The sequence below is a fragment of the Dasypus novemcinctus genome, chromosome 20 (genome assembly GCF_030445035.2).
Source record: "Dasypus novemcinctus isolate mDasNov1 chromosome 20, mDasNov1.1.hap2, whole genome shotgun sequence".
In the NCBI taxonomy this organism is placed as follows: domain Eukaryota; kingdom Metazoa; phylum Chordata; class Mammalia; order Cingulata; family Dasypodidae; genus Dasypus; species Dasypus novemcinctus.
Window position 1 is genome coordinate 12,838,619 of NC_080692.1, and position 25,295 is coordinate 12,863,913.

General features: G+C 46.0%; 1 protein-coding gene across 1 annotated transcript in view; it reads left to right on the top strand.

Annotated features, from left to right (window-relative positions):
• The window catches only part of ITIH5 (inter-alpha-trypsin inhibitor heavy chain 5), a 105,075-nt gene extending 80,662 nt beyond the window's left edge, over positions 1–24,413 (top strand). Inside the window, exons 9-14 of the mRNA XM_004480071.5 lie at positions 286–595; positions 3,909–4,459; positions 10,848–10,901; positions 12,991–13,107; positions 16,065–16,442; positions 17,625–24,413. Coding sequence (XP_004480128.2) covers positions 286–595; positions 3,909–4,459; positions 10,848–10,901; positions 12,991–13,107; positions 16,065–16,442; positions 17,625–17,920 — 1,706 coding nt within the window. The 3' untranslated portion in view covers positions 17,921–24,413. The remainder of the gene's footprint in view (positions 1–285; positions 596–3,908; positions 4,460–10,847; positions 10,902–12,990; positions 13,108–16,064; positions 16,443–17,624) is intronic.
• The last annotated feature ends 882 nt before the right edge of the window (positions 24,414–25,295 follow it).

Below are 25,295 nucleotides of genomic sequence, written 5' to 3' on the forward strand. Positions count from 1 at the left end.
CCCTTGGCGTGATGGTTCAGCATTCTCTAATTCAGTGTTCTCAGTGACTTTGTAGGATATAACTACTGCCAATAACAAGAATCAACTGCATATTCATTTACCAAACACGTGCCAAGCTTCTGGACGGGCCATGAGACCTGAAATCGTCCGCTTTGGGCAGATGACTTCTGTCTCCACCCACCTCCCTCCCTTTAGCGCTTGAGCTATTGAGCGTCAACCACGGACACGGACGTGGCTTTGGGGGGTGGTGAGAGCCGTCCTGAGCTGTGCTGTTTTGTTCTACAGGCACCGATATCAACGGCGCCCTCCAGAGGGGCATCGGGCTGCTCAGCGACTACGTGGCCCGCAACGACATTGAGGACCGGAGCGTGTCCCTCATTGTCTTCCTGACGGACGGGAAGCCCACCGTGGGGGAAACCAACAGCCTCAGGATCCTTAACAACACCAAGGAGGCCACCCAGGGCCACATCTGCATCTTCACCATCGGCATCGGCGGGGACGTGGACTTCAAGCTGCTGGAAAAGCTGTCCCTGGAGAACTGTGGCCTCAGCCGGCGAGTCCACGAGGAGGCAGATGCGGGCTCTCAGCTCATCGGGTCTGTCTGTCTGTCTTCTCGGGCCTGTGCAAGGCTCTCCGGAGAGGGTGGAGGGCTGGATTCGAAGAGAGACTTAGAAGGGAGGCGGTTTGGCTGCACCTCACCTTTGGGTGTGCTCGGTTATAACGCATGACCCTGGGAGGTGGCGTAACGTGTTTCGAAACCAGGAGATCTGGGTTCAAGTTCTGGCCCTGCTTTGTGACTTCAGGCACAGTTTTTTTTTTGTTTTGTTTTGTTTTTTTTTAAAGATTTATTTATTTATTTTATTTCCCCCCCTCCCCTGGTTGTCTGTTCTTGGTGTCTATTTGCTGCGTCTTGTTTCTTTGTCCGCTTCTGTTGTCCTCAGCAGCACGGGAAGTGTGGGCGGCGCCATTCCTGGGCAGGCTGCTCTTTCTTTCACGCTGGGCGGCTCTCCTTATGGGCGCACTCCTTGCGCGTGGGGCTCCCCTACGCGGGGGACACCCCTGCGTGGCGCAGCACTCCTTACGTGCATCAGCACTGTGCATGGGCCAGCTCCACACGGGTCAAGGAGGCCGGGGGTTTGAACCGCGGACCTCCCATATGGTAGACGGACGCCCTAACCACTGGGCCAAAGTCCGTTTCCCGAGGCACAGTTTTTTAAACCAGTCTACGCCTCACTTTCCTCATCTGCAAAATGATGATTAAAGCCAGTTGTCAGACTTTAACAAGAGAAGATATGCAAAGTGTTAGCAGAGTGTCTATTGCACATTAAGTGCTCGATGAGCCCTTATGCTTCGATTGTCTTCTTGACCTTTCGGAATACTTGCTAGTAAATTCACTCTTAGTCCATCCTGTGAGGTAGTTAGGAGAGGTAGTCTTGGCACCCTGCTTGCTACACCCATTATCACCTCCAGGGTGGGAGGCAAAGAGCACAACGGAACAGCAGTCCTAGGGCCCCAGCGCACTCCACGGTGTGCAGGCGATGGGGTCGCCAACAAAAGCGTGACGTACCCCGGCGCCAGCTGGAGCACCATTTCCTCCCATGGAAAAGAGACAAAGCCAGGGGGTCACTGATGGGTGTCGGTCCCCCGTGGCCAGCAGGTCTTAACCTGCGGTTGACACCTGGTGCTTGTGGGTGCCGTGGTCTCCACTCTGCTTCCTCCCTGCCAGGAGCAGCTGTACCAGCAAGGGTGGGCCGGGCACCAGGAGATGTGCCTTCTTTAAGCTCGACTCTCTCCAGAAAATGTTTACAAATGCTTGGGGCCGAGAGGGCAAGGGGAAGGAGGGTGCCAGCAGGCACTCTGTAGGACAGCGCTGTGCACCAGGGCACTCCAGGGGGCCAGGAGGAGGGCGAGCCCACGTGCGTCATCCCATCCTGGGAGCCGGGTCACAGGTCCCCAGCTCAGGGTGTGCTTGTGGAAAGCGGCAGGCTACCTTTAGCCTGTCCCCTCCCGCAGGTCATGTTTTTTCCATTTGAAAACTGGCTAAATGGCTTGGCAATGGTCACACTGTTATTTTGAGGTGGAGAAAAATCTAGAGCTCAGGTCCTCTTAACAGTTTAGTGCCTTCCCTCGGACCTCATGCCGTGGGCCGTGGTGGAGAGCTTTGCTGTTGATTCAGTGAAGCGCTGACTCCGAGTTCAGCGTGCTGTGCTTCCACCTGCTTTGTGGTGTATACCTTAGAAGGAAAAGGGAGGTTTAATAGCCATAACCAAAAAACATTCATTAATGATAAATTTAATTGGGCATCTCCAAGGGTGTGCATTAAAGGTAAGTTGTCTGTGGGGCTAGCCTCTGTTTTTCTCCTCAGCATTTTCATCAAAGATTTACATGAAATCAGAAATTTGCTTTCCTGCACTTTCAAAATTTTTCAAAACTAGATTTAAAGAGGGAGATTCTATTGCATTGGGTAACAGAGTTAAGGTTCTGTAAGGCATTCAATAAGCAATTACATTGTCGTTGTAGTGAATTTTGTTGACATCCAACATTGATTGAGAACTCACAATATGCCAGGCATTTCTATGTGCATATGTCATGCGATCCTGACAAAAATCCTGGGAAGTGTGTGTTTTAGGGTAAAGGTTAAGCTTCCATAACAAAAAAGGACAGAATCCAAAGGCTGAAATAAGACAGGTGTTTATCTCTCTCCCCTGTAGGAGACTGGACAGGCTAGATTCTGCTCCGGGAAGTTATTCAGAGCCTCAAGTTCCTTCCATTTTATTTCCCTGTTCCCGTTAGGGTATAGCCTTTAATTTCAAGGCTAAGTTTAGGTCACTGTTGCTTTTATCTTCCAGTCCAAGGGAATGGGGAGAGAAAAGAAAGTGAGGGAAAGCCATTTTCCTTTAGGCAGGAATGGTGTGTCACTTCTATGTGTGTTCCCCTGGTGAGGACAGTCTCACTGGGCCACAATGGAAGCTAGACAATGTAGTATCTCTCTGGATGGGCATATTCCTAGTTAAATATTAATTATTATGAAAAAAAAGGGGAGAATGGATTTGGGGGGACAACTAGTTTTCTGCCCAGGTAGGTACTGTAGACATCTCAATTTCATGGATGAAGAAACTGCAGTTCAGAGAGGGTAAGTCACATGCCCCAAGACACACAGCGGGGAAGAGACAGAGATGGAAGTCCACCTCCATAGCCTAGGCTTTCTAGAGCTTTGAAAGGGGGATTCTAATTGCCTCCTTAGAAAGAAGCAACCATAAAACATACCTATAAGAAAAGCAAAGGCAAGCAAATGCTGCATTACATCAACGACAGAGTAGAGTCAAAGTCAAGGTCAGAATTCTCAGGTATAAAGTGCTGGTTAGAGCACATCTAGAGTATGTGTTTGGTTCTAAGAAAAGTGTTCCAGAGGCCGTTTGAAAAACTTAGGTGTGTCCGAAAGAAAGTTACCAAGAGTGGTTAGGGAATCTTGAAATTTTATTGTAGGAAGAATAGTTTGTGAAGCTGGAGTTGGATTAGGCTGCTTGAAAGACTTCAAGGAACACACGGCAGTGCTTTCGCAGCCTCTCAGTGGCTGTCTTGCTGGACGTGAAGCAGACTAATTCCGTAGCTCTGGAGGCAAAGCTGAGCTCAGGGGGTGACAGCTTCAGGGAGGAAGATGTCCATGTCCTTGCAGGAGGTTTTCTCATCGCTGAAGTAGTGGAGAGACTCAAAAGCCCTGTGAGATAGAGAGCTCTCAGCAGTGGAGTCCAGGCCACTGCCGGGTGACCTCCCACCAGAGAGGCCGCGCGGGGTCAGCTGATGGGCTCGGTGGGTTCTGTGGTGACATCCACCGCCCCGACGGTGCCTGATTCCTTTAGGATCTGCGCGGCCCTGACTCTCGATCTCTCTCTGGTCTTCCGCTCCAGGTTCTACGACGAGATCAGGACTCCTCTCCTCTCCGACATCCGCGTCCGCTATGCGCCCGGCTCGGTGGAGCACGCCACCAGAACGCTCTTCCCCAACTACTTCAATGGCTCGGAGATCGTCGTCGCTGGGAAGGTGGCGGACAGGACGGCGGGTCAATTACACGTGGAGGTCACCGCCAGCAACAGCAAGAAATTCGTCGTCCTGAAGACGGACGTGCCCGTGGAGTCCCAGAGGACGGGGAGTGTCTTTGCGGGAAGCGCGGGGCCCTGGGGGGACGCCAACCACCTGGAGCGTCTCTGGGGCTATCTCACCGTGCGGGAGCTGCTGAGCTCCTGGCTGCGGAGGGGCGACGGGCAGGAGAAGGAGCGCCTGAGGCAGAAGGCCCAGAGCCTGGCGGTGAGCTACCACTTCCTCACCCCGGTCACCTCCATCAGGCTGAGGGACCCAGCGGGCCAGACGCGGGGACTCGAGGACGGCTCCGGCCCGGCGGCCGCCACCGGTCCCGACGACGCGGTGATGCAGAGCCTGCGAGGGGCCAGCGTGCAGCCAGGTGACACGACCCGGGGGACGGCAGGTGGGGGGCGTCGGGCTGCGGGGGCCAGCGCTGGTCCTGGTGCGAGGGCTGCCTCGCCAGCAGTCTCCTTCCTTGTGGGTTGTCGTGACTGTTGTCAGCAACCCCTCTGACGCAGCTCGTAGTCTCAGAGGGGTCTGAGTGTTGTGTCTGTGTTATTCTCAACCACAGAGTGTAGCGGGATGCTAGGAAGGGACATTTCATTCAGCCACGTTGCCGGGGAACTCACGGTGAATTCTGAGCCTAGCACGTGCTAGGGACTTTTTGGGAGGCAGTGATGGGAACAAACCAATACACAAGAGTGTATTTGCGTGTTTATTTTTAAGAGTTATGTTTATTTTATGTATATGTTGAGACCTTCTGCAGAGAACCAAGATCTGGATTCTTTAGAGGACTTACCACTGATATACCCTATTGCTCAGTCTCAGCAGAGTTGTTACCAATTTGGTGCCAACTTTTCTTTCCTTCTCTTTGTATTTTATTTATTTGAGAAGTTAAGGGTTTACAGAAAAATCAGGCAGAACACAGAGTCCCCATGCTACCCACCCCAGGCAGTTGTCCCTATTAACACTTTGCATTACTGCAGTACCTTTGTTACAATTAATGAAATGATGTTATTATAATTATACTAATTATATTTCATAGTTTGTATTAGGATTCATTGTTTCTAATTGCCAGTCCTATGTGTTTTTTAAAAAAAACTTTTAAGTGTTTGATTACGGAAGTTGTAGGTTTACAGAAAAATCGTGCATAAGAGTTCCCGTACCATCCTATTATTAACACCTTGCATTAGTGTGGTACATTTATTACCATTTATGAAAGTACATTTTTATAATTGTACTATTAACTGTAGTCCATTATTTAATTACAGTTCGCTGTTTGTTATACAGTCCTGTGGGGGTTTTTTTGTTTTTAATTTCTAATGTTTATTCTAGTAACATGGCTAAACCTAAAATTTCCCTTTATAACCACATTCAAGTATATAATCATTTCTATTAATTACATTCATAATGTTCTACCACCATCACTACTGTCCATTACCAAAACTTTTCCATCACCCCTAACAGAAACTATACCGATTAAGCATTAATTTCTACTTCCTTTTCCTACTTCCACCCCTGCTCCTGGTAACCTGTGTTCTAGTTTCTGACTCTATGGATTTGCTTATCTAATTATTTCATATCTGTGAGATCATACAATATTTGTCCTTTTCTATCTAGCTTATTTTACTCAATGTGATGTCTTCAAGATTCATCCATGTCATCATCACATGTATCAAAATTTCATTCCATTAGAGGGCCAAGTATCCCATTGTATGTAAAGACCACATTTTGTTTATCCGTTTATCTTTGATGGACACCGGGGTTGGTTCCATTTTTTGGCAGTTGTGAATAATGCTGCTATGAACATTGGTGTGCAAATATCTGTTCAAGTTCCTGGTTTCAATTCTTTTGGGTTTATACCTAGAAGTGGGATTGCTGGGTCATACGGAAATTCTATACTTAACTCTCTGAGCAACTGCCCCACTGCTTTCCACCATGGCTGCACCATTTTGCATTCCCATCAAAAATTAACGATCATATCTATTTTTCTACATCCCCTCCGGCACTTTAAATTTTCTGCCCTTTTTAGTAGTCATTCTAGCAGTTGTGAAATGGTATCTCATTGTGGTTTTGATTTGCATTTTCCTGATGGCCAGAAATGCTGAGCATCTTTTCATGTGTTTATTGGACATTTGTGCATCTTTTTTGGAAAAAATGTCTATTCAAGTCTTTTGGCCATTTTAAAAATCATGTTGTTTGTCTTTTGTTGTTGAGTTGTAGGATTTCTTTATAAATTTTGGATATTAAACCCTTATTGTGGATGCGGTTTCAAAATATTTTCTCCCATTTTGTAGGTAGTCTTTTTACTTTAATGGTGAAGTCCTTTGATACACAAAAGTTTTTAATTTTAATGAAGTCCCATTTATCTATTTTTAGTTTTGTTGCTCATGCTGTGGTATAAAGTAAAAAAAAAAGGAAGAAAAGAAGAAAGAGACATTGCTTACCACAAAATTCTGAAGGAACTTTACATTTTGGTTCTTACATTTGGTCTTTGAATCATTTTGAGTTAATTTTTATATATCATGTGAGATAGCATTCCACCTTATTTCATTTGCATATGGATATCTACCTTTCCCAACACCATTTGTTGAAGAGACAGTTCTTTCTGTATTGAGTGGACCTGGCACCCTTGTCAAAAATCAGCTGGTCACAGAGATGAGAGTTTATTTCTAAACTCTTAATTGGATTCCATTGGTCTTTCTGTCTGTCCTTGTGACAGTACCATGCTATTTTTATTACTGTAGCTTTATAATTTTAAAATTGAGAAGTGTGAGTTCTCCAATTTTGTTCGTTTTTAAGATGATTTTGGTTCCTAGGGACCACGTAAGCTTCCATATTCATTTGAAGATTTTCTATTTCTGCAAAGAAGACTGTTGTTTTGATTGTGATTGTGTTAAATCTGTAAATCACTTTGGGTAGAAGTGACACCTTAACAATATTTAGTCTTCCAGTCCATGCACACAGAATATTCTTCCATTTACTGCAGACTTCTGTGATTTGTTGTAGCAATGCTTTATAGTTTTCTTTGTACAAGTCTTTTACATCTTGCTTAAATCTATTCCTAGATATTTGGTTCTTTTTAGTTCCCATTATAAATGGATTTTTAAATTTCGTCTTCAGATTGTTCACTAACAGTGTATAAAAATATGACTGATTTTTAGCTGTTGCTCTTGTACCCTGCCACTTTGCCAAGTTTGTTTCTTGGCTCTAGCTTTGCTGTGGATTTTTCCAGAGTTTTCTATATAGAAGATCATGCTATATGTAAATAGGGAAAGTTTTACTTCTTCCTTTCCGGTTTGGATGTGTTTTATTTCTTTTCTTGCCTAATTGCTGACTGGAACTTCCAGTACAATGTTGAATAAAAGCGGTGACAGTAGGCATCTTTGTCTTGTTCCTGATCTAGAGGGAAAGCTTTCAGTCTTTAACTATTCAGTATCATGCTAGTAGTGGTTTTTCCTATGTGCCCTTTATCATGTTGTGGAAGTTTCCTTCTATTCCTAAGATTTTCTAAACATTTTTGTCAAGAAGTGGTACAGTATTTTGTTAATATCTTTTCTGCATTAATTAAGATGATTGTGTCGTTTTTTCCTTTGTTCTATTAATGTGCTGTATTACAAGAATTGATTTTCTTATATTGAACCACCCTTGCATACCTGGAATAAATCCCTCTTGATCATGGTGTATAATTCTTTTATTAATGTGCTGTTGGACTTGGTTTGCTAGTATTTTGCTGGGGATTTTCCATCTATATTCATGAGGAATAGTGGTCTGTAATTTTCTTTTCCTTTGGCATCTTTGTCTTGTCTGGTTTTGGTATTAGGGTGATATTGACCTCATAGAAAGAGTTAGTTAGTGTTCTTTCTTTTTCAGTTCTTCGGAAGTGTTTGAGCAGGACTGGCCTTAGTTCTTCTTGGAATGTTTGGTAAAATGCCACAGTGAAGCAATCTGGTGTTGAAATTTTCTTCATTGGGAGGTTTTGATGCCTGATTCAATCCCTTTACTTCATAGTGGTCTGTTTAATTCTTCTATTTCTTCTTGAACCAGTATAGAGAGTTTGTGTGTTTCTAGGGAATTACCCATTTCATCTAACTGTTGGCATGCAGTTGTTCATAGCACCCTTTTTATTTCTTTGGGGTCATAGTAATAGCCCCCTTTTCATTTCTGATATTAGTTATTTGCATCCTTTCTCTCTTGCCTTTGTCAGTCTAGCTAAAGGTTTGTTGACTTTAATGATCTTTTCAAAGAACCAGCTTTTGGTAGTTCCTCCATTTTCAAAGCCGCATTTTCTTGATTTGGTGCCTGCTTAGGTCGCTGAAACCCTTTAACTGATTTTTGGAGCATTGAGGACAATGGTGCTGCCGTTTTTTGCTAGTTGTGCAGAGCTTCTCTTTGAGAACGGTACCCTGCAGGACCTGAGCTGCCATCTTGGTTGGCCAAATGCCTCAGTACCATTTTGAGGTGAGGAATGGATAGGGACAAGGGTGAGGAAAAAGCAGTTCAACCAAATAGGAGGCTGCACACTCTCAGTGATAGCTGTCTGTGGGGCACAGCTTGTTTTTTACGTGTAGTGTTTTCACTAGGTTCCCACCTAGTTCACAGCTCCCAGGTCGGTCCAGTCCCTACTGGACACCGACAGCTGCTCTCTCACCTACTCCTCACACTCTACACTCTGAGAAACACCCGGATGTGGTGGAGCCAGTAGAGTGTGGATCCAGACACAGGGGCCTTCAGTTCACAGGCTACCCCCTGATTCACCAGGGACTGGGGCAGGTTTGTAAACCTCTCTGAGCTTCCTTTTCCTGGTGTGTAGAAGAGGGACACTACTAACCTCCCTGGGGGCTGTTGCAAGGATTAAAGTGCTTGGGCCACCATGAGAGCTCTCCCAACTTCAGATCCTCCTCCCGTGAGGACTACAGAACTAGAAATTTACTGAAAAGCTTAGACCCTGTTTAGTAGTTAAAAACAATATGCTGCCACATTAGATAGCATGGAGATTGTCTTGGCAAAATTGGTGCATTTTAGTTCCAATTAAAAGCAAGTTCCTGGGAAGCAGATGTAGCTCAAGCAATTGGGAGGTCCCTGGTTCGGTTCCTTGTGCCTCCTAAAGAAAGACAGTGAGCTGGCCCAATGAGCAGACACGGCAAGCTGACACAACAAGAGAAACAAAGAGAAAAACATAATGAGAGCCCCAACAAAGCAGGGAATGGAGGTGGCTTGAGCAATTAGACATCTCCCTCCTACATCGGAGGTCCTGAGTTCAGTTCCTGCTGCCTCCTAAAGGAACAAGGTGAACAGACACAACAAATGCAAACAACGAGGGCATGGGAAGAAATAAATAATAAAAATAAAAAATTTTTTTTTTCAAAAAAAAGCAAATTACTTCCATGATGCTATTACTTCACCATAACAAAATCTTTGCCACCTCCAGGAAAAACAGCTTTTTGAGTAACATCTTTATTATATGCCACAGTTCAAATTTCAGTAGCTTCAGGAGAGAGCAAACTCAAGTGATACAAGACTCAGAGGTTGAGGAACAAAAATGAGGAAAATAACCAACTGATTTCTCAAAGGCGTTTTTCAGATAGGGTTTTTCTGATGCATCAGTTAGTTCTCAGAATGATCTTCCTGTTCTTAAAGCTCTGAAGGCATTTTTTTCTTTAGTTTTACTTTTTTGAGTATCTATGACAGCTGACACTCTCCCAGGCGCCTCAAAGCAACCATCCAACAGAGAAATCCCTTCTCTGTCGTGGTTTCTCTCCATTGTACCAAAATGTACTGGCCAGGGACCAGTGTCAAAAAGGGGTGGAGGGAAGGGACATTTAAATACAAAAAAGATACTTTTGATCTTTAATTGCTGCGAGGAACAAAGAGCAGTGAAGCAAAATATGAGTTTTCTTTAGGGAAATTAATTGACATTTAGGGAAACAGATGTGGCTCAACCAATTGGGCTCCCGTCTACCATATAGGAGGTCCAGGGTTTGATGCCCTGGGCCTCCTGGTGAGGGCAAGCTGGCCCATGCAGCAAGCTGGCCCATGTGGAGTGCCAGCCCACACGGGAAAGCCGCCCTGCACAGGAGTGCCAGCCAACACTGAGAGCTGGCGCAGCAAGATGATGCAACAAGAGACACAGAGGAGAGAAAATAAGAAGAGGTAGCAGAACAGGGAGCTGAGGTGGCGCAAGAGAGTAATCGCCTCTCTCCCACTGTGGAAGGTCTGAGGATCAGTTCCCAGAGCTGCCTAATGAGAGTTCAAGCAAACACAGAAGAACACATAGCGAATGGACACAGAGAGCACACAAGGAAGGGACGGGGGGTGGAGGGGGAGAAGGAGAAATAAATAAAATAAATCTTTAAAAAATAAAAATTTACATTTACATTATTCTTTCCATTGACGACTTACTTTTGCCTGATATTTTAATGAATTATGCTAACACAGCTATAGACACTGAATTGTAAATATATCAAGTATGAAAGAATATTTTCCCCTATTATGTACACAGAAATCTCAGAAAAGTAGAATATTATCTAATTTTTAAAATCGGGAAGTAATTAAGCTTCATTTTATGCCTTCACTAATGTCTGGTGAGAACAAGCTTCCTCTTTAAAACATGCGATGGGTTTAAGATTTTCTTTTTGGAGGATTCTTTAAATTGCTACCAAGGTATTTGAAAGTTGCATTTTACTCATCTCAACCCGCTGCTCTCTATACCCTTCCTTTCATCCTCTTTGATGAATAATGCTTGTTCTCCTCCCTCTCCATCCTAGGACCTGCTCTCAAGAAACCATACAACCCAAGAATTAAAATCTCTAAAACATCAGGTAAAGACAAAGAATGCGATTGTGCTGGAATTAAGAGCAAGGGTTGTTTGGGAAGAGGATGACCAGGAATTCCTGGAAGCCAGCATGCCCGGCTCTTAGAACACGGCCTCGGGGCTCATGCTGATTTCCCCCAAGCCAACAGCTTGAGAGACAGCTAAGAACTGGGGGCATCTTTAAGCCATTCCGTAAACACCACGGAGATGACTCAGCACCGAGGACTCCTGGCAATGGCCCTAACGAAAGGACTAGATGGATAGCAGGAGTGCATCTTGATCATCACTGGGCTTAAAAGGCATTTGTTTTAGAGATCTGAGGCACACGTGCGTGCAGGCTCTGGTGTCACAAATATCAGTGACATGCAGGGATTTTTGTTTTCATTTCTTTTTAAATGCTTGGCTGTCGAAGGGAAAAACAGATAAAAATGTCATAAAAATTTCCCCTTGCCAACTTCCCGGGATTATAGTAAAAATCCAGATGGAATGACAACATAAGGGCTAGGTGTTGTTCTTAAAATGTTGCAAACCTTAGTATTGTCTTTCTCTGATGGGCTCTGGCTCTGTGAACTTTGTATGTTAAAGCCAGGAGCTAGGGGGATAGAGACACACATGCCTCCAGCGGACAGGATGTAACTCCTTTGAACACACACCTGCTTTATGGAATGGTGAAAAGCCCTCTTGATGCTGCATGGATATAATGACTTTGAGTCCCCTTTCCCCCACCCCCATCCTTTTGGAGCAAGCAGCCTCTTTCTTTGGGGATTGGAATATTTGAGTAGGAATGATGCAATACAAGCACATACTTTCACAAGGAGCAAAGTTGTTTGGGTTTTTTTAGGTTCTGGGCCGGGGATTGAACCCAGGACCTTGTATGTGGGAAGCCAGCCCTCAACAACTGAGCCATATTGGCTCCCCTTCATACTTTCAGAGAACTGTCACATAAGCTCTATTCACACTTAAAGAGGGCGAGAAATATGGGTGTCACTTTTTTCTATCTGCAAAAGACTGACACCTTGTATTTCCTTATCTGTTGCTATTCATAGGGTGATTGAGGCACTTCCCAAAGACAAGGGCCAGATTCTCCCAAGGGCCTCTATGAGCCAAGCTGGAGGCAGAGAGGGCTTCTCAGCAGGTGCATCAAGGGCATCAAGTTTCTTGTCGTTTGGAAAGACTGAGCTCCTCCTTCCCGCACATCTCCCACCACAGACATCCACTGCACACACATGTGCACATAAAGTGGAGAGGTGTTCGGAGATGTGTATTTGGTATTTACTTGAGAGACACCAAATCTCCGATCTATAAGATAGGAGAATTGATAGAGACTCTTGGGAAATATTTTGTCTGTATAATAAGAGGCAAGGCTGTTTGCCTTTAATAGAGGTGAAAAGGAGGAGAATGGGCAAGGGGCAGGGGCCCAGCCAAACATTGTGGTCTCATCCGTGGACAGAAACTGGAGAGCAGTCAAATCAGTGTGACCCAAAAGAAGGGTTTCCGTGCCAGCACTGACCACCCCACAGTCTCCTACCGATGTTTACGCATCGGGCCTCACCACCCCTCGGTGGACGTGGCTATCACTGCCCTTCTCCAGGACTGGCCCCAGCTGGTGCTGTGTTTCTGATGGAGCCTGCAGCTCCCAGGAGAGGACCTTGGCCCTCTAATAGGAAAGGAAGGGTCCTCATTCAGCTCTCTTCACCTGGGTAACTAAGGAGAAAGTCAACAATGTGGGGAAAAGCCCATGGGTTGAAATGGAAGAATGTGGCCTCCGTAATAGCTGAGAGCATAGGGCACTAATTCTTTCCTTTTCATGCCCCGTCTTCCTATCAAGGCTTAGTTGTCGATGTTTAGCCAACTTGGGGTGAAAGGAGCATTGTATTTGAATTTAGAGTACTTCACCACATACTACCCAGGTAGCTTCGGTGAGTTACGTCACTTCCCAGTCATCTTCCTCATTTTACAATCTGAGGATACTTACCATACAGGATTGCTGTCAGGGTTGCAGTAATTCATTAGAAAAGACAAAACAGTACTTAAGCATGGAAGGTACCCTGCCAATTTCTTTCTCTTTCTCTCCTTTTTCTCCCCTGCCCTGGCAGCTGATGGAGATCCCCATTTTGTTGTGGATTTCCCCTTGAGCAATCTCACTGTCTGCTTTAACATCGATGGACAACCCGGGGACATCCTCAGGCTGGTCTCTGACCACCTGCATTCTGGTAAGTTCTCTCTGTCCTCCTTTTTTTTTTTTTAAAGATTTTTTATTTATTTCTCTCCCCTTCCCCCTCTCCTCCCCCCAGGTGTCTGCTCTCTGTGTCCATTCACTGTGTGTTCTTCTGTGACTGCTTCTATCCTTATCAGCAGCACCAGGAATCTGTGTTTCTTTTTGCTGAGTCATCTTGTTGTGTCATTTCTCCATGTGTGCGGCGCCATTCCTGGGCAGGCTGCACTTTCTTTCGCGCTGGGCGGCTCTCCTTACGGGGCGCACTTCTTGCACGTGGGTCTCCCCTACGCGGGGGACACCCCTGCGTGGCACGGCACTCCTTGCGCGCATCAGCGCTGCGCATGGGCCAGCTCCACACGGGTCTAGGAGGCCCGGGGTTTGAACCGCAGACCTCCCATGTGGTAGGCGGACACCCTATCCATTCCTTTGTGGTAGGTGGGCACAGGGCAAGGTCGTACTTACACACCATCATCCTTAAGATGCGTGTCCAGCTGTAAAAGGAGCATATTAGAGATGCTGAGTGACTATGGTGGAAGATGAATGAAAGGGAGTGGATTGTGTTCTGGGCTTGGAGTCAGAAAGGCAGGCATTTGAAGCCCTGCTTTATGACTGACTTACTCGTTGTATGGCCTTGGGCTTCTGTTGCCTCCCTTGCAAGACGGAGGTAATGATCCTTGTTCTACCTACCTCACAGGACTCTCATGATGATCCCATTAAATAATGGATATGAGGTTGTTTTATAAAAGTCTAAGTGTATAGAAATCCATGGTATTACGTTATTATTACTATGTCGTAGTGGTAGGGAGATGCTAGACTGACAAACTCAATTATCTCCATTCATTGATTTAGAGGTAAACCCCAGATGTTCATGACACAGCTCTGTGTGAAGCGGGCCCCTATGTAAGATGGGCCCTGACCCCCTTCTGTCTATAGAAAGACCCGGTAAAAGGGATTCGTGTATAAAAAGCTGCTCTTGTTCAATGCCGGCGACAGTCCCTTGGTGACAGCTGTGTGGACAGGCACGTGAGCCTGGCTTTGTGAGGGCGAGATTGGACTGGACATGCTGTGCAGCTGATCCTCATTATTCATAGAGTCCATATTTGAGAATTTACCTACTTGCTGAAATTTATTTGGAACGCCCTAATCGATACTCGCCCCGCCTTCACGGTCATTCGCGGGCACGTGCGCAGCCGATGCCCACGAGCGCCCGGGGGCACCCGTTCTCAGCTGAGGTCGAAGGAGGCGAGGCTCCGCCTTCTGGTTCCAGCTCTTGTGCCGTAAGCAGGTGTCCCTTTCACAATATGTTTAGCACCATGTTTGTCACATTTTTGTGCATTTTTTTTTTTTTTTTGCTTTCACTGTTTAAAATGGTCCCCAAGTATAGAACTGAAGTTCCTCGGTGCAAGGAGGCTGCCTTGTGGAGAAAACAGGTGTGTTAGATAAACTCGACTCAGGCGTGGGTTACAGGGCTCATGAATCAACACTATGTATTAATTATGGTGTCTTTTAAACAAACACACATGAAACCAGGATATATACTGATTAGTTGACGAAAACGTTGTGAACAGAGGTTCGTCGGAACCTAACCGCATATTTCCCCTTGGAGCGACGGTTCTGTATCCAGTCATTCAGGGTTGGAGGTGACTTTATGGCACGTAACCACCACAAGTAGTGTGCGTTGACTGGATTGCTCAGCTCTGAGTAAATGGACTTCTTGGAGGGTTAAGTTACGGATGGCCCATGGCCGGCCAACACGTGGCATGTCATTATTGAATGTTTGATGCTGGGGCTGCGTTCCCGCCTTGTTCTCTTACAGGCTTTGGCCTCAAGCTGAGCCTCTTCTCGTTTCTCGAGAGTGAACTGCCGTCCTCCGTGAAAGCGCCTGCCCTCCGAGGCGCTGTTTCCTGGCGTCTTTGCAGAGCAGGGGGTGTAGGATGGGAGACGCAGCCCAAAGATGCTTAGAGCCTTGAGGCTGAAGCCCCTGGCCTTTTCCTTACTCTGATTTCTCCTCTGCCCCTGGCCTCTCGCCCCAGGGAAGACTGTTTTTCCCCTGGAAGGTCAAAGACGTTGCTAGTCAAGATTCATTGGGAAGATGAGCCCCAAAGCAGAGAAAACAGGACTTAGTTAATGATATAGTGATGGTTTATTATTGCAGTTGCCTCTTCGCCTGAGAGCAAAATACGTTTAACATGCGTCACCTAATTCAGCCTCACACAGCCCGGGTGGAATTGCCATCTGTTGGCTCTTGGGCATGGAACCTCAAGGGCTTGGTTCACAGGCCTTGCTCGGAGTCAAGAAAAGCTGCAGCTGTATTAATATGGTGAATGAAAAAAGAGAGCAGTTACATTTGTTGGCAAATTACAGCTAATGCATACATATGTAATCCCAGGGGAGCCTCACTGTGATTTTGTTAGGTAGCTCTTACATTCCGCCATTTTACGGACAAGGACATTGAGGCTCAGTTTGTAAAACTGACTTGTCCCAGAGATGCACACCTAGTCAGTGGAAGAACTTGAGCTTTGGGAGTCAGGAAATCCTGATCTTTGCATTATCCCACCTTGCTGAATGGCATCACAAGATCTCCAACTTCAGATCAGTGGCACCTGGTAGAGACAAAACATGTTGGGGACGTACAAGCCTTGGTACCGCTCTAGTCGAACACTGGAATGAAAGCAAACGAATAAAATCCCCTCGATGGTACCTTGACCTCAGCGTGGTTGATGACCCTTCCCCTTCCAAGATACTGGTCAGATGTGGAAAAATGGAGTATGACTCCATTCCCTCATTCTGTAAGCACTGATGGCCTCCTTGTGTGTCAGATAATATTCCAGGTGATGGAGCTGTAAAGATAGACCCAGAGGAGGAGGGAGATTCTGATTAGATGACTTAAATGTGAAAAGGGGGTAGGAGGTAGCTCTTCTCACCGTTGTTCTCTTCCCCTCTGCCTTGGAGGTGTGACAGTGAATGGAGAATTAATCGGGGCCCCGGCTCCCCCGAATGGTCACAAGAAACAGCGCACCTACTTCCGCACCATCACCATCCTTGTCAACAAACCAGAGAGGTCTTATCTCGAGATCACGCCCCACAGAGTCATCTTGGATGGTGGCGACAGGCTGGTCCTCCCTTGTAACCAGAGCGCGGTGGTGGGGAGTCGGGGGCTGGAGGTATCGGTGTCCTCCAACGCCAGTGTCACCGTCACCATCCAGGGCACCGTTGCCTTTGTCATCCTCATTCACCTCTACAAAAAGCCCGCGCCTTTCCAGCGAGACCACCTGGGCTTCTACATCTCCAACAGCAGAGGGCTTTCCAGCAGCTGCCATGGACTGTTGGGTAAGCAGCTGCCCTCTTGCCCACCTCGGGCTTAGAAGCTACAGTGAGCTCCCCAAAGGGAAGCGATGGTGCCGGTGTTAGCTTGCTCAGGAAATTCAGTAGAATGTGGTCGTTTGTTTTTGTGTGTGTGGGTGCGACAAAATGTTGATTTCTTGTCTTCTATGGCTTTCTGAGAATAGGAGTGGGCTTTACAAGCCAGTTCTCACTAGCATTCTGGGACAGCGAGCAAAGCAACGGGGACATAATCATCGTGGTGTCTTAGTGTGTGGTGTCTTACCTCTCAGCAAGAAGTCACACATAAAGGGCAGTGCACAGCGAGCCCCAAGCCCGAGAAATACATTCCTTCCTCGGGAGCCAGCCACGTGGCTGCGAGCAGCAGGCGGTGTCCCCCCCCCTTCCCCCGGCTGGCTGTCTCTCTTCAACGTGCAGCTTCAAGCAGGCCTCTTGCCCCAAAGTAAAGAGCGAGCCGTTGCCAGGGCTCGGTTGAGAAGGCAGGATTTCCTGGCACTTGAGCTGGAAGCCTCTGTGTAGGGAACGCCTGCCAAAGGCGAGCTCCCTCGCACAGACGCGGAGCTGCGTGAACCTTCCCTCACTTGACCTGAGCTGCCCTCACTTGACCTGGGGGAGCCTGAGTCTGAGTAACGGGTGGACCAAACCGATGGCTGAGCCTGAGTCTGAGTAACAGGTGGACCAAACCGATGGCTTTCCATGCCCCACCCCTATGCAAATCCACTAAGTGGATGGAGTGGAGGGCATTTAACGTCAGGGAGAGGGGGAGAAAACCTGACCTTTCTTCCCTGGGTGTGTGCCCCATTTTATCTTCCCCAGTTCAGTAGGAGTCTGAGCTTATCTCTGGGAGTTAGGCAACTTTCCAGTGTCAGCATCTAGCAGCTTCCAGAAGTGGCAGGTCACTAGGAATAAAACCTCAGCCCTCTCCTCTCCAGTACTCTCCCTTCCCCAAAACACATGCTGCAGCACTGATACAGAAAAACATGGGAACGCCTGCGGGAGAGCCCAGCCCTAGACTGTGATCAATTAAAAACCCTCCCGCCACTGACAGCATGCTTTTCTTCCCTCCTCTTGATAGTCCATGTGCATTCCATGGCCCAAACAGAGGTCCGATTTCAAAACGATGTTTTGCATTTACCTTAGACCTGATGCTGTTTTTTTGGTTCCTCCCAGGTCAGTTCCTGAACCAGGAGGCTAAACTCACAGAGGAGCCCACAGGACTCGGCAAGAATCTCGATCCTCCGTTCCCCGGGGCGGGCGAGAGGCCTGAGACGGTCCTGAAGGTGAAAGGGCACCGAGCCCCGGTGGTCTGGAAACAGAGGAAGATCTACAATGGGGAGGAACAGATAGACTGCTGGTTTGCCAGGAACGCCGCCAAGCTGATAGACGGGGAGTACAGCAATTACCTGGCATCTCATCCTTTTGACACAGAGATGGCATTTGGCCTGGGAAGGTCCAAGGGACTCTGAAAGCGGTGGCCTTCCAGGCAAGAGGGCATGCCAGGGGGTGGCCTTTGATGACCACGTAGCACAGCTCACCGTGTTCCCTGTATGTGCCTCATCTCTTGGCAATGAACTGCATCCCATAACCTACCCCTGTGGAGTGTCGGTCCATCATCTGCTTGAGCAGAGGGTCAGGGCGGGAAGCTTGAGTGAAAATGTTATTTCCTTCTCCTTCCTCTTCCTGCCTTCCCCCTCCCTATCTACAGAAGAGACATGACAGCACCCCAGGGGGGAGAGGTCACAGCTACAAACAAGAAAGTATATGTCTTGTACCAATTGTCTTGTCCAGCTCACAGCCTTCCGTAAGGTGACTGTTTCCGGTGGTCACAAATTTTGTTTTTCTGTGGAAGCAGCCAAGTTTGGGTCCCCTGCTTTTTTCCTTATACTAAAGGATAAGACTCTCTCCTTTCAGTAGTCTCATTCTCCAGGAGTGTGGCCAAGCTCTGCCTCAAGGGAATCTCTAATCGGGCCCAGAACAGGGGTCTTGCAAATAGCACATAGATTTGATCGTTGTAAACAATTAGGTCTTTTTCTTTGGAGAGGATTTGCCACTGCCGTGAAACGCGTGGCCATTTCCAAAAAAGAAGTGATTGAAAATAGAACATCCACATCCCAGAAACTGCTGCCTCGCTGATTGGGCTTTGTAAACCAGTTAGTTGCCTTTGCTGGTGAGCTCTCTCCTCGGCATTCCACTACCTACATGCTTTCAAAGCCAACGTGGATGTGTTTTCCCTGGCCTGTTCCTGGGGCTGGAGAGTCGACCAGTTGGATGAGACCTCTTTTACTTGGGAGTTTGTCAGCCTTTGTCATTAATTCCTGGACCTCTTCTGCTCCGGTTCCCCCAGGAGGTGATAAATCACACGGGGCGGTGCTGGCCTGGAGGGTAGAACCTGTCAGGCCCGACTCTTATCAGCCCAGGAAGCCACGGGCACATTCAGCCTACAGAGTCCTAAAAGAATCCCATATCTCAGCATGAACCAGGGGCTTTCTTTGATTTCAGAACTTGAAAAGCTCTGGCCCTGTAAGGAAAAGTTTGCAATCCAGGGGGGCTTACGAAGTCAGTCGATGTCACCCTCCTGATTCTGAATCCCCCCTCGAAAGCCAGTTCACGCTACCAGGGGGCCGTGAGCCCGCTGCTGCTGCGCAGCGCCTCCTTTTTAGCTTTTTGCTTTGCTGGTCTTTTCAGGAGCCCAGGGTGCCATAAGCCAGATCCCAGCTGATTGCGGGGTGCGGTCGGGAAAGCAGACTGACGCAAGGGAGGGACTTGAGCCAAACGGAAGACAAATGAAGACTGTGGTCAGAGAAATACAGTATTTGGACACGGGCTAGAGCTGAAGGCTTTGCGTCGGCCCCCCTAAGAGGCTCCGTAGGGCTGGGAATGCCGAGCTCGTGTATGGAATGTGAAAGCGCCTTTAGAGCTTGGGGAGAAAATCAGAGTTAAGAAAATTGTTTATCGTGTCGATCCTCCTGTGGGAACCATCAGGGCAGCAAAATGTCATCCACATGTTCCGGTCAGACGCAGACAGCTTCGGGAGAGTAAGCCAGGCCTGGGGCACTGCAGCGTCCTGCCCCAGTGACCTGCTCTCTCTCTCCAGCCTTTCAGCCGTGGCCAGTCACAGACGTGGGGGCCTCTCACCTTGTTATTTATAGATGCCCCCATCCCCCACACCCCAGCTGGCCCTTTTCGTGCCGGACATTAGGAAGCCGACCAGCCCAGACTGCTGCAGGTTGCTTACATATTTTAGAACTTGGAGAAAGCAGAGCAGGAGCCAGAGCTGGCCAGGGGGCCTTGCTCTTCTCTCCGTCCCAGGTGGGCAGACAGTCCTGGAGCCAAGTGGCCCAGCCCCTTGGGTAGCACTTGGAGAAATAAAATGCTGTCCCGGGTGTGGGCTTGCACACGGCAGAGACAAGGAGGTTTCTAAGCAATGCCTGCCACTGCCATGCCCGCCTTATCTAAGAGCAGAGAAAAACTACTCCAATGCGGTACCCATCGCTGATTCTCCCCGTCGGAAAAAGAAACCCACAAATAAGGAAAAAGTAGCAAGGTTGAGCTTCTATTTTAATGTTTTTGCTTCAGACAGACAGTACTTTTCTCTCTCCTCTGGTGTCCTGCAGTGACTTTAGATCAAGCCAAAAGCGAAGACTAGTTGTATTCATCTCTTCTTTTTTTTCGTACAAGGGATGCCCATTTGATTTTCCTGTTTTAGCAAGAAACTGATATGTGTGAGGTTGGAATCCCACACCAGTGTTAGCTAAACTTAAGATATTCGGATGTGATTGGAATACATAGTATTTTCTGTTGGCCATGTGCAGTTTAATTAGCAGGCTCTTTAAAGGAGATACAGAGGAAAGGAGGAAATTGCTTTTCAGATGGGGAAACTGAGGCAGAATGCAGCTGAGTGATTTTTCCCCAGGTTATTAAAAGACTTAAGAAGGGCCGGGCCAGACCTCCAGAATTCATGTTGTTAGCTTTGACACTCTCCCGCCACCTGGACAAGCATTTCTTTTCCTTGGGCATCTATAAATAAGGGAAATTACTAAAGGAGTAATTGAGCAAGATTAAGAAATACGTTGCAATTAGAGGAGCTAAGTCTGGTTTTCATCAGAATAGCTAATGTTATTGAGTCATAATCCTTCGCTAGCAAGGGCCTTGAGCAAAACCACTGACTCTAGGTTCTGATCCCCTCTCCCATCTGAAAAAGGAAGACATCTGAATGGGTCTTCCTGCAGGTTCTTTGAATTGCAAGTTTCATATTCCCAAAATAAAAATGAAGAGCTGTGGGCCGAAAGTTTTCTACTCAACGGTGCTAGGTGCTTTATCTTCCTCCATTTGACTTTTCAGTGATTCGCTACTTGAGGCTAGTGGGAGGGGGTGTTGGGAGGGAAAAAACCATCTGAGCATCCCATCAGAGCCAGGCAGCTGCACAGAGGACACAGGACCACTGGGAATTGGGAAGCATGTCTCTCTGTTCCTATCAGCGCAACATTAAATATTTAATTGAATCATGTATCCTCATAGGTGCATTAAGGACAAAATTAATTCCTTTAAATTTATCTCTTGGCTAAACTGAATCAATAAAAATATGGGTTCCTTTTTTCCTCTCCTCGAACAACCCAGAATATTTACAATGTTGCTATTAAAAGATGAAGCACTCTTAAGACCATAAGACCTTGATTGAGCTAAACAAAATAAAATGACACAGCTAGGGAAATAACTTAGAAATGTAACTTTATTTATTTCAGTCAGTTTTTAGTAAGAAGTAGGGGACAAGATAGTTCAAATTCAAGAGACATTTTTCTTTATCATTTGTAAGAGGGACATCTAAAAACAACATATTGGTGTGTTTAGGTTTTGAGGGAAAATGGAATTGTGACTGTAGAGAAGAAAGCATGATGACTCTGACTATATTGCTTGTCAGAATTTCTGAATTACTCAAAATGATACGTAGATGGGAGTAATGACCTGGGGAGAATAATAGTAAAGTAATGCAAATTACCATGTAGAAGAGCAAATTTGAAGTATTCATTCCTGAGCTTCTCTGTGGGACTTATACCCCTTGTCCATAGCTTTAGTGTCTTCTCATTGAGTCATTCAAAATAATCCAAGCAAACAAAATAAACCATCACACCACGTGCACGCACTTTGACCATCTGCTTGCTTGTTTTCTCATCCTTTTGACTCAGGGACCTTTTCCCTCTTCAGATAACAATTCAGAGTTCTCCCAGTCCTGAGTTTGTGCTAGATCTTGTTTAGATTCAGATTGCTCTATACTAAATTCTGAACGGAGCAACACATAATTAGAACAAAAACAGATATAGAACAAGCGTGAGGCATCACCACTAGTCTGCATTAGAGAGAAAACAAGTAAGGAACGGATATAGAGGACTGCAAAACGACCTCTCTAGGCTTATGGTTTCTCTATAAAATGAAGAAATAGGACTAGATAATTTCTAAGGTCCTATGGTCTTCATTCTGAGGAAGACGTTTTCTGAGTTGCCAAATAAATGCTAAATTATTCGTTTGGTGACCGCAGTATATCTTGAGTTCCAGTATGCCAGGCCCAGGGCTTCAGGGGGAGACTAATACAGTTCATGCCTCCCCAGCGTTCACAGTTACAGCAGGAGACTGGAAAAATAATACAAATCTTAAAATAGAGTATGACAAATATGATAAGAGAATTTTGCCATGGGCTGTTATTTGAACACAAAGATGGGACAACCAAGAAGATAGGACATAAGTCAGGAAACCATTCCAAAGATGGAGAGTGTTCAGTGCAAGGAAGAGAGCAGACAGAGCTGCAGCAAGTGGGAACATCTTCGGAATTGCAGTGTCTTCTTTTTTTTTAAAGATTTATTTTCTTTCTCTCCCCTTCTCCCCCCCTTCCCCCCCTCCCCATTGTCTGCTCTCTGTGTCCATTCGCTGCGTGTTCTTTTGTCCGCTTCTCTTGTCAGTGGCACGCGAATCTGTCTCTTTTTGTTGTGTCATCTTGTTGTGTCAGCTCTCCGTGTGTATGGCACAAGTCCTAGGCAGGCTGCATTTTCTGTCGTGCTGGGCAGCTCTCCTTACGGGGCGCACTCCTTGCACGTGGGGCTCCTTTACGCGGGGGACATCCCTGTGTGGCAGGGCACTCCTTGCGTGCATCAGCACTGCACGTGGGCCAGCTCCACATGGGTCAAGGAGGCCTGGGGTCTGAACCATGGACCTCCCATCCACTGAACCAAGTCCGCCTCCCTGAAGCGTCTTCTTATCTCATTCAGTTTCAAGCACGGCACTGTTGATTCAGTGGTTGCTGAGCACCTACAATGGCTAACACTTAGTGGAATCTGAGGTTCCTTCACCCCCTTGGCCCAGTGTCACACTGATCCCCGGCCCTCTGTCCACACCATCCATTTCCTTCCCTTCTGCTCCCAAGGTAGAGAGATTGCCTTGAACAAGTTACAGCCCACCAGAAGGGTCTCTTCCTTCAACCGGGCTCCTGCGGGCCTGGAGCGTCTAACTTAGAGCATCTGTTTTGACTGAAGTACGGTTCCTTCAATGACTGTTCCAGGCTTTCAGATTTCTTAGGCTGCTTCCCCCCACAGCGCTTCACATAACCTATTTTGCTGAGAAACCCGAGGAAGGAGCTTTGATACTCTTTTCTTTCTTAGTCTTTCTCATATCACATTAGCTATATCATCACATGGCTCTATCACCTTGTGGTCCCCTCTCCTTCCAAGTGTAACTTTGCCCACCCCTATCCCTGACCCCACCCCTTTCCACCTACATTCCTGACCCCATCTCTTCTCACCTACTTGGGTGGTTGTCTCAATTACTCCCTTTCTAGATCTGCAGACTCTTGTTCCCCATCAGCTTCTTCCTGCTTGGTTTTAAATATTTCCAACGTCTTCTCTCTTCTGGAACTATTGTCCCTGGAGGCTGTTCTCTTGGGGTTTCCATATTTCTTTTATTTTGGTGCCAGACCTGTTCTAGTAGTTGATATTTGAGAAATTTCATTTTTTCCCACTTCCTCATCAGTTGCTTAGCTCATCAGATTCAGCTTCTGTGTTTACCATGTTAATGGAAACACTTTTTCAGATGTCATACTACTATCCCCAATGTCCAAATCCAGCTAAGCCAGACGTCCCCAACCTCCGTGGCGTGACTCTGTTGGCTTCTTCCTCTGTCTTGACATGCTGACATCCCTTTGCCTATTTTATGTGAGTTAAAAATCTTCCCACATCTCCTTGGTGGAATTTCTTTCCTTCTACCAACCTGTGCCTTACTGTGAAGTTCATCCTTGGTCCTCCATACTTGCTTCCCTGCACTGTCTCCTTTAGAGATCTCATGCACTTCACGGCTTCAGCATTCACCTCTACAGAAATGACTCCTAAATATAAATGCAGTGTTGACTTTTCCTCTGAGGTCACTTCCTTAGCTATTCTGGCTTCACCTCAAACGTAGGAATAATAGCAAACTTTCCATCTTCAAAGTGTCTCCGTTTATAGTATAGGTATTTGGGATTTAGATCTGGGAGACTATGACAAGGAAGTTCCAGCAATGTGCTTTTCTATTTGGATGTTGCAAGTTAAGGTAGAAATATATGTACATGCTGAGTGCATTTCATAGGAGGACAACTCAAAATTAATTTTCATTGACACAGTTCTTCCTGAAAATTCTGTTAATCATACTGTTTTTTCAAAACAACAGCTGTGTTTTCGCAAGAGAAGGCCTAGTGTCTTGATTGCCCACTGGGACTTCTTGGTTATATAAGTTGAAAATTAAATGTACTAAGCTATTGATATGTCAATTAAACAATTTCATTGTACTAAGAGTACATACATCATTGTAAATACATCTTTATATTGCTTTTTTCCACATGCTTTTTTAAAGATAAACTTTATTTAAACTGTATAAGGGCAATATAAAAAATACAACACTCCAGATATTTAAGTGTGAATAAATGTACAAGTGGCATGCAAATATTCTTTTATTCTATTAAACTTCCATCTGGAAGTCTGCTCACATTGCTAGGATTTTTCAGCCATAAAGGTAACATACACTCCATAAATGCTTAAAAAATAAGAGATTCACACAATGCTGAAGTCTAGCTTCTATTCTGAAAGCCAAAATGGAATGTTACAGAAGAAGCAACCTTTTCTGGGAAGGCAGAATGGCTTATTGGCTCAAAAGTGAAGAGTATTTGTGTTTGAAGAAGGCTGGAGTCCAGGAATATTCTACAAATGAAAAGTTTTTCTATACAACTGTAGCCAACTAGCTATCCTTTTACTCTTTTCATCTGCCTGCCTGAAAAATTAATTAGAACACTGAGGATTTTTGATGAAGGAAACATCATAGAAAACATAATGCATTGTTGAATGACAAAAACATTTTCAGTTCATACGGTTTTCTCAGAAGTAAGAGAAAATGCTTCAAAATACATAAATTCACTTATTCATTCATTCAACTAATATTTACTGGGTGCTAGGTGTGGAATGAGTATACTTTTGTATGAAGATGCAAGCTCTCTGGCCCTGGAAATAATGCTTTATTTAATTAGTTATGATACAAGATAGAAAGCGGCATGTTCTTATGAAGGTTCAGATAAAATGTACAGGGGGTTAAAAAGAAGAGAAAGCTTTCAGCCTGGGCCAGAAGAGGAGCTGGCATTTGATCTAGGTCTTAAAGGACTGGCTAAGGCTTGGAGGGAATATGTCTATGGGCATTTTATATAATAAGTTATTTAGTCTTCATAAAAACATTATATGGAAAAGGAAAATAAATTGGATAGAAGAATGAAAAGCGCAGATTAAATAACTTACTCTCAGGAAAGTGGATGTGGCTCAACCCCTTGGGTGGCCACCT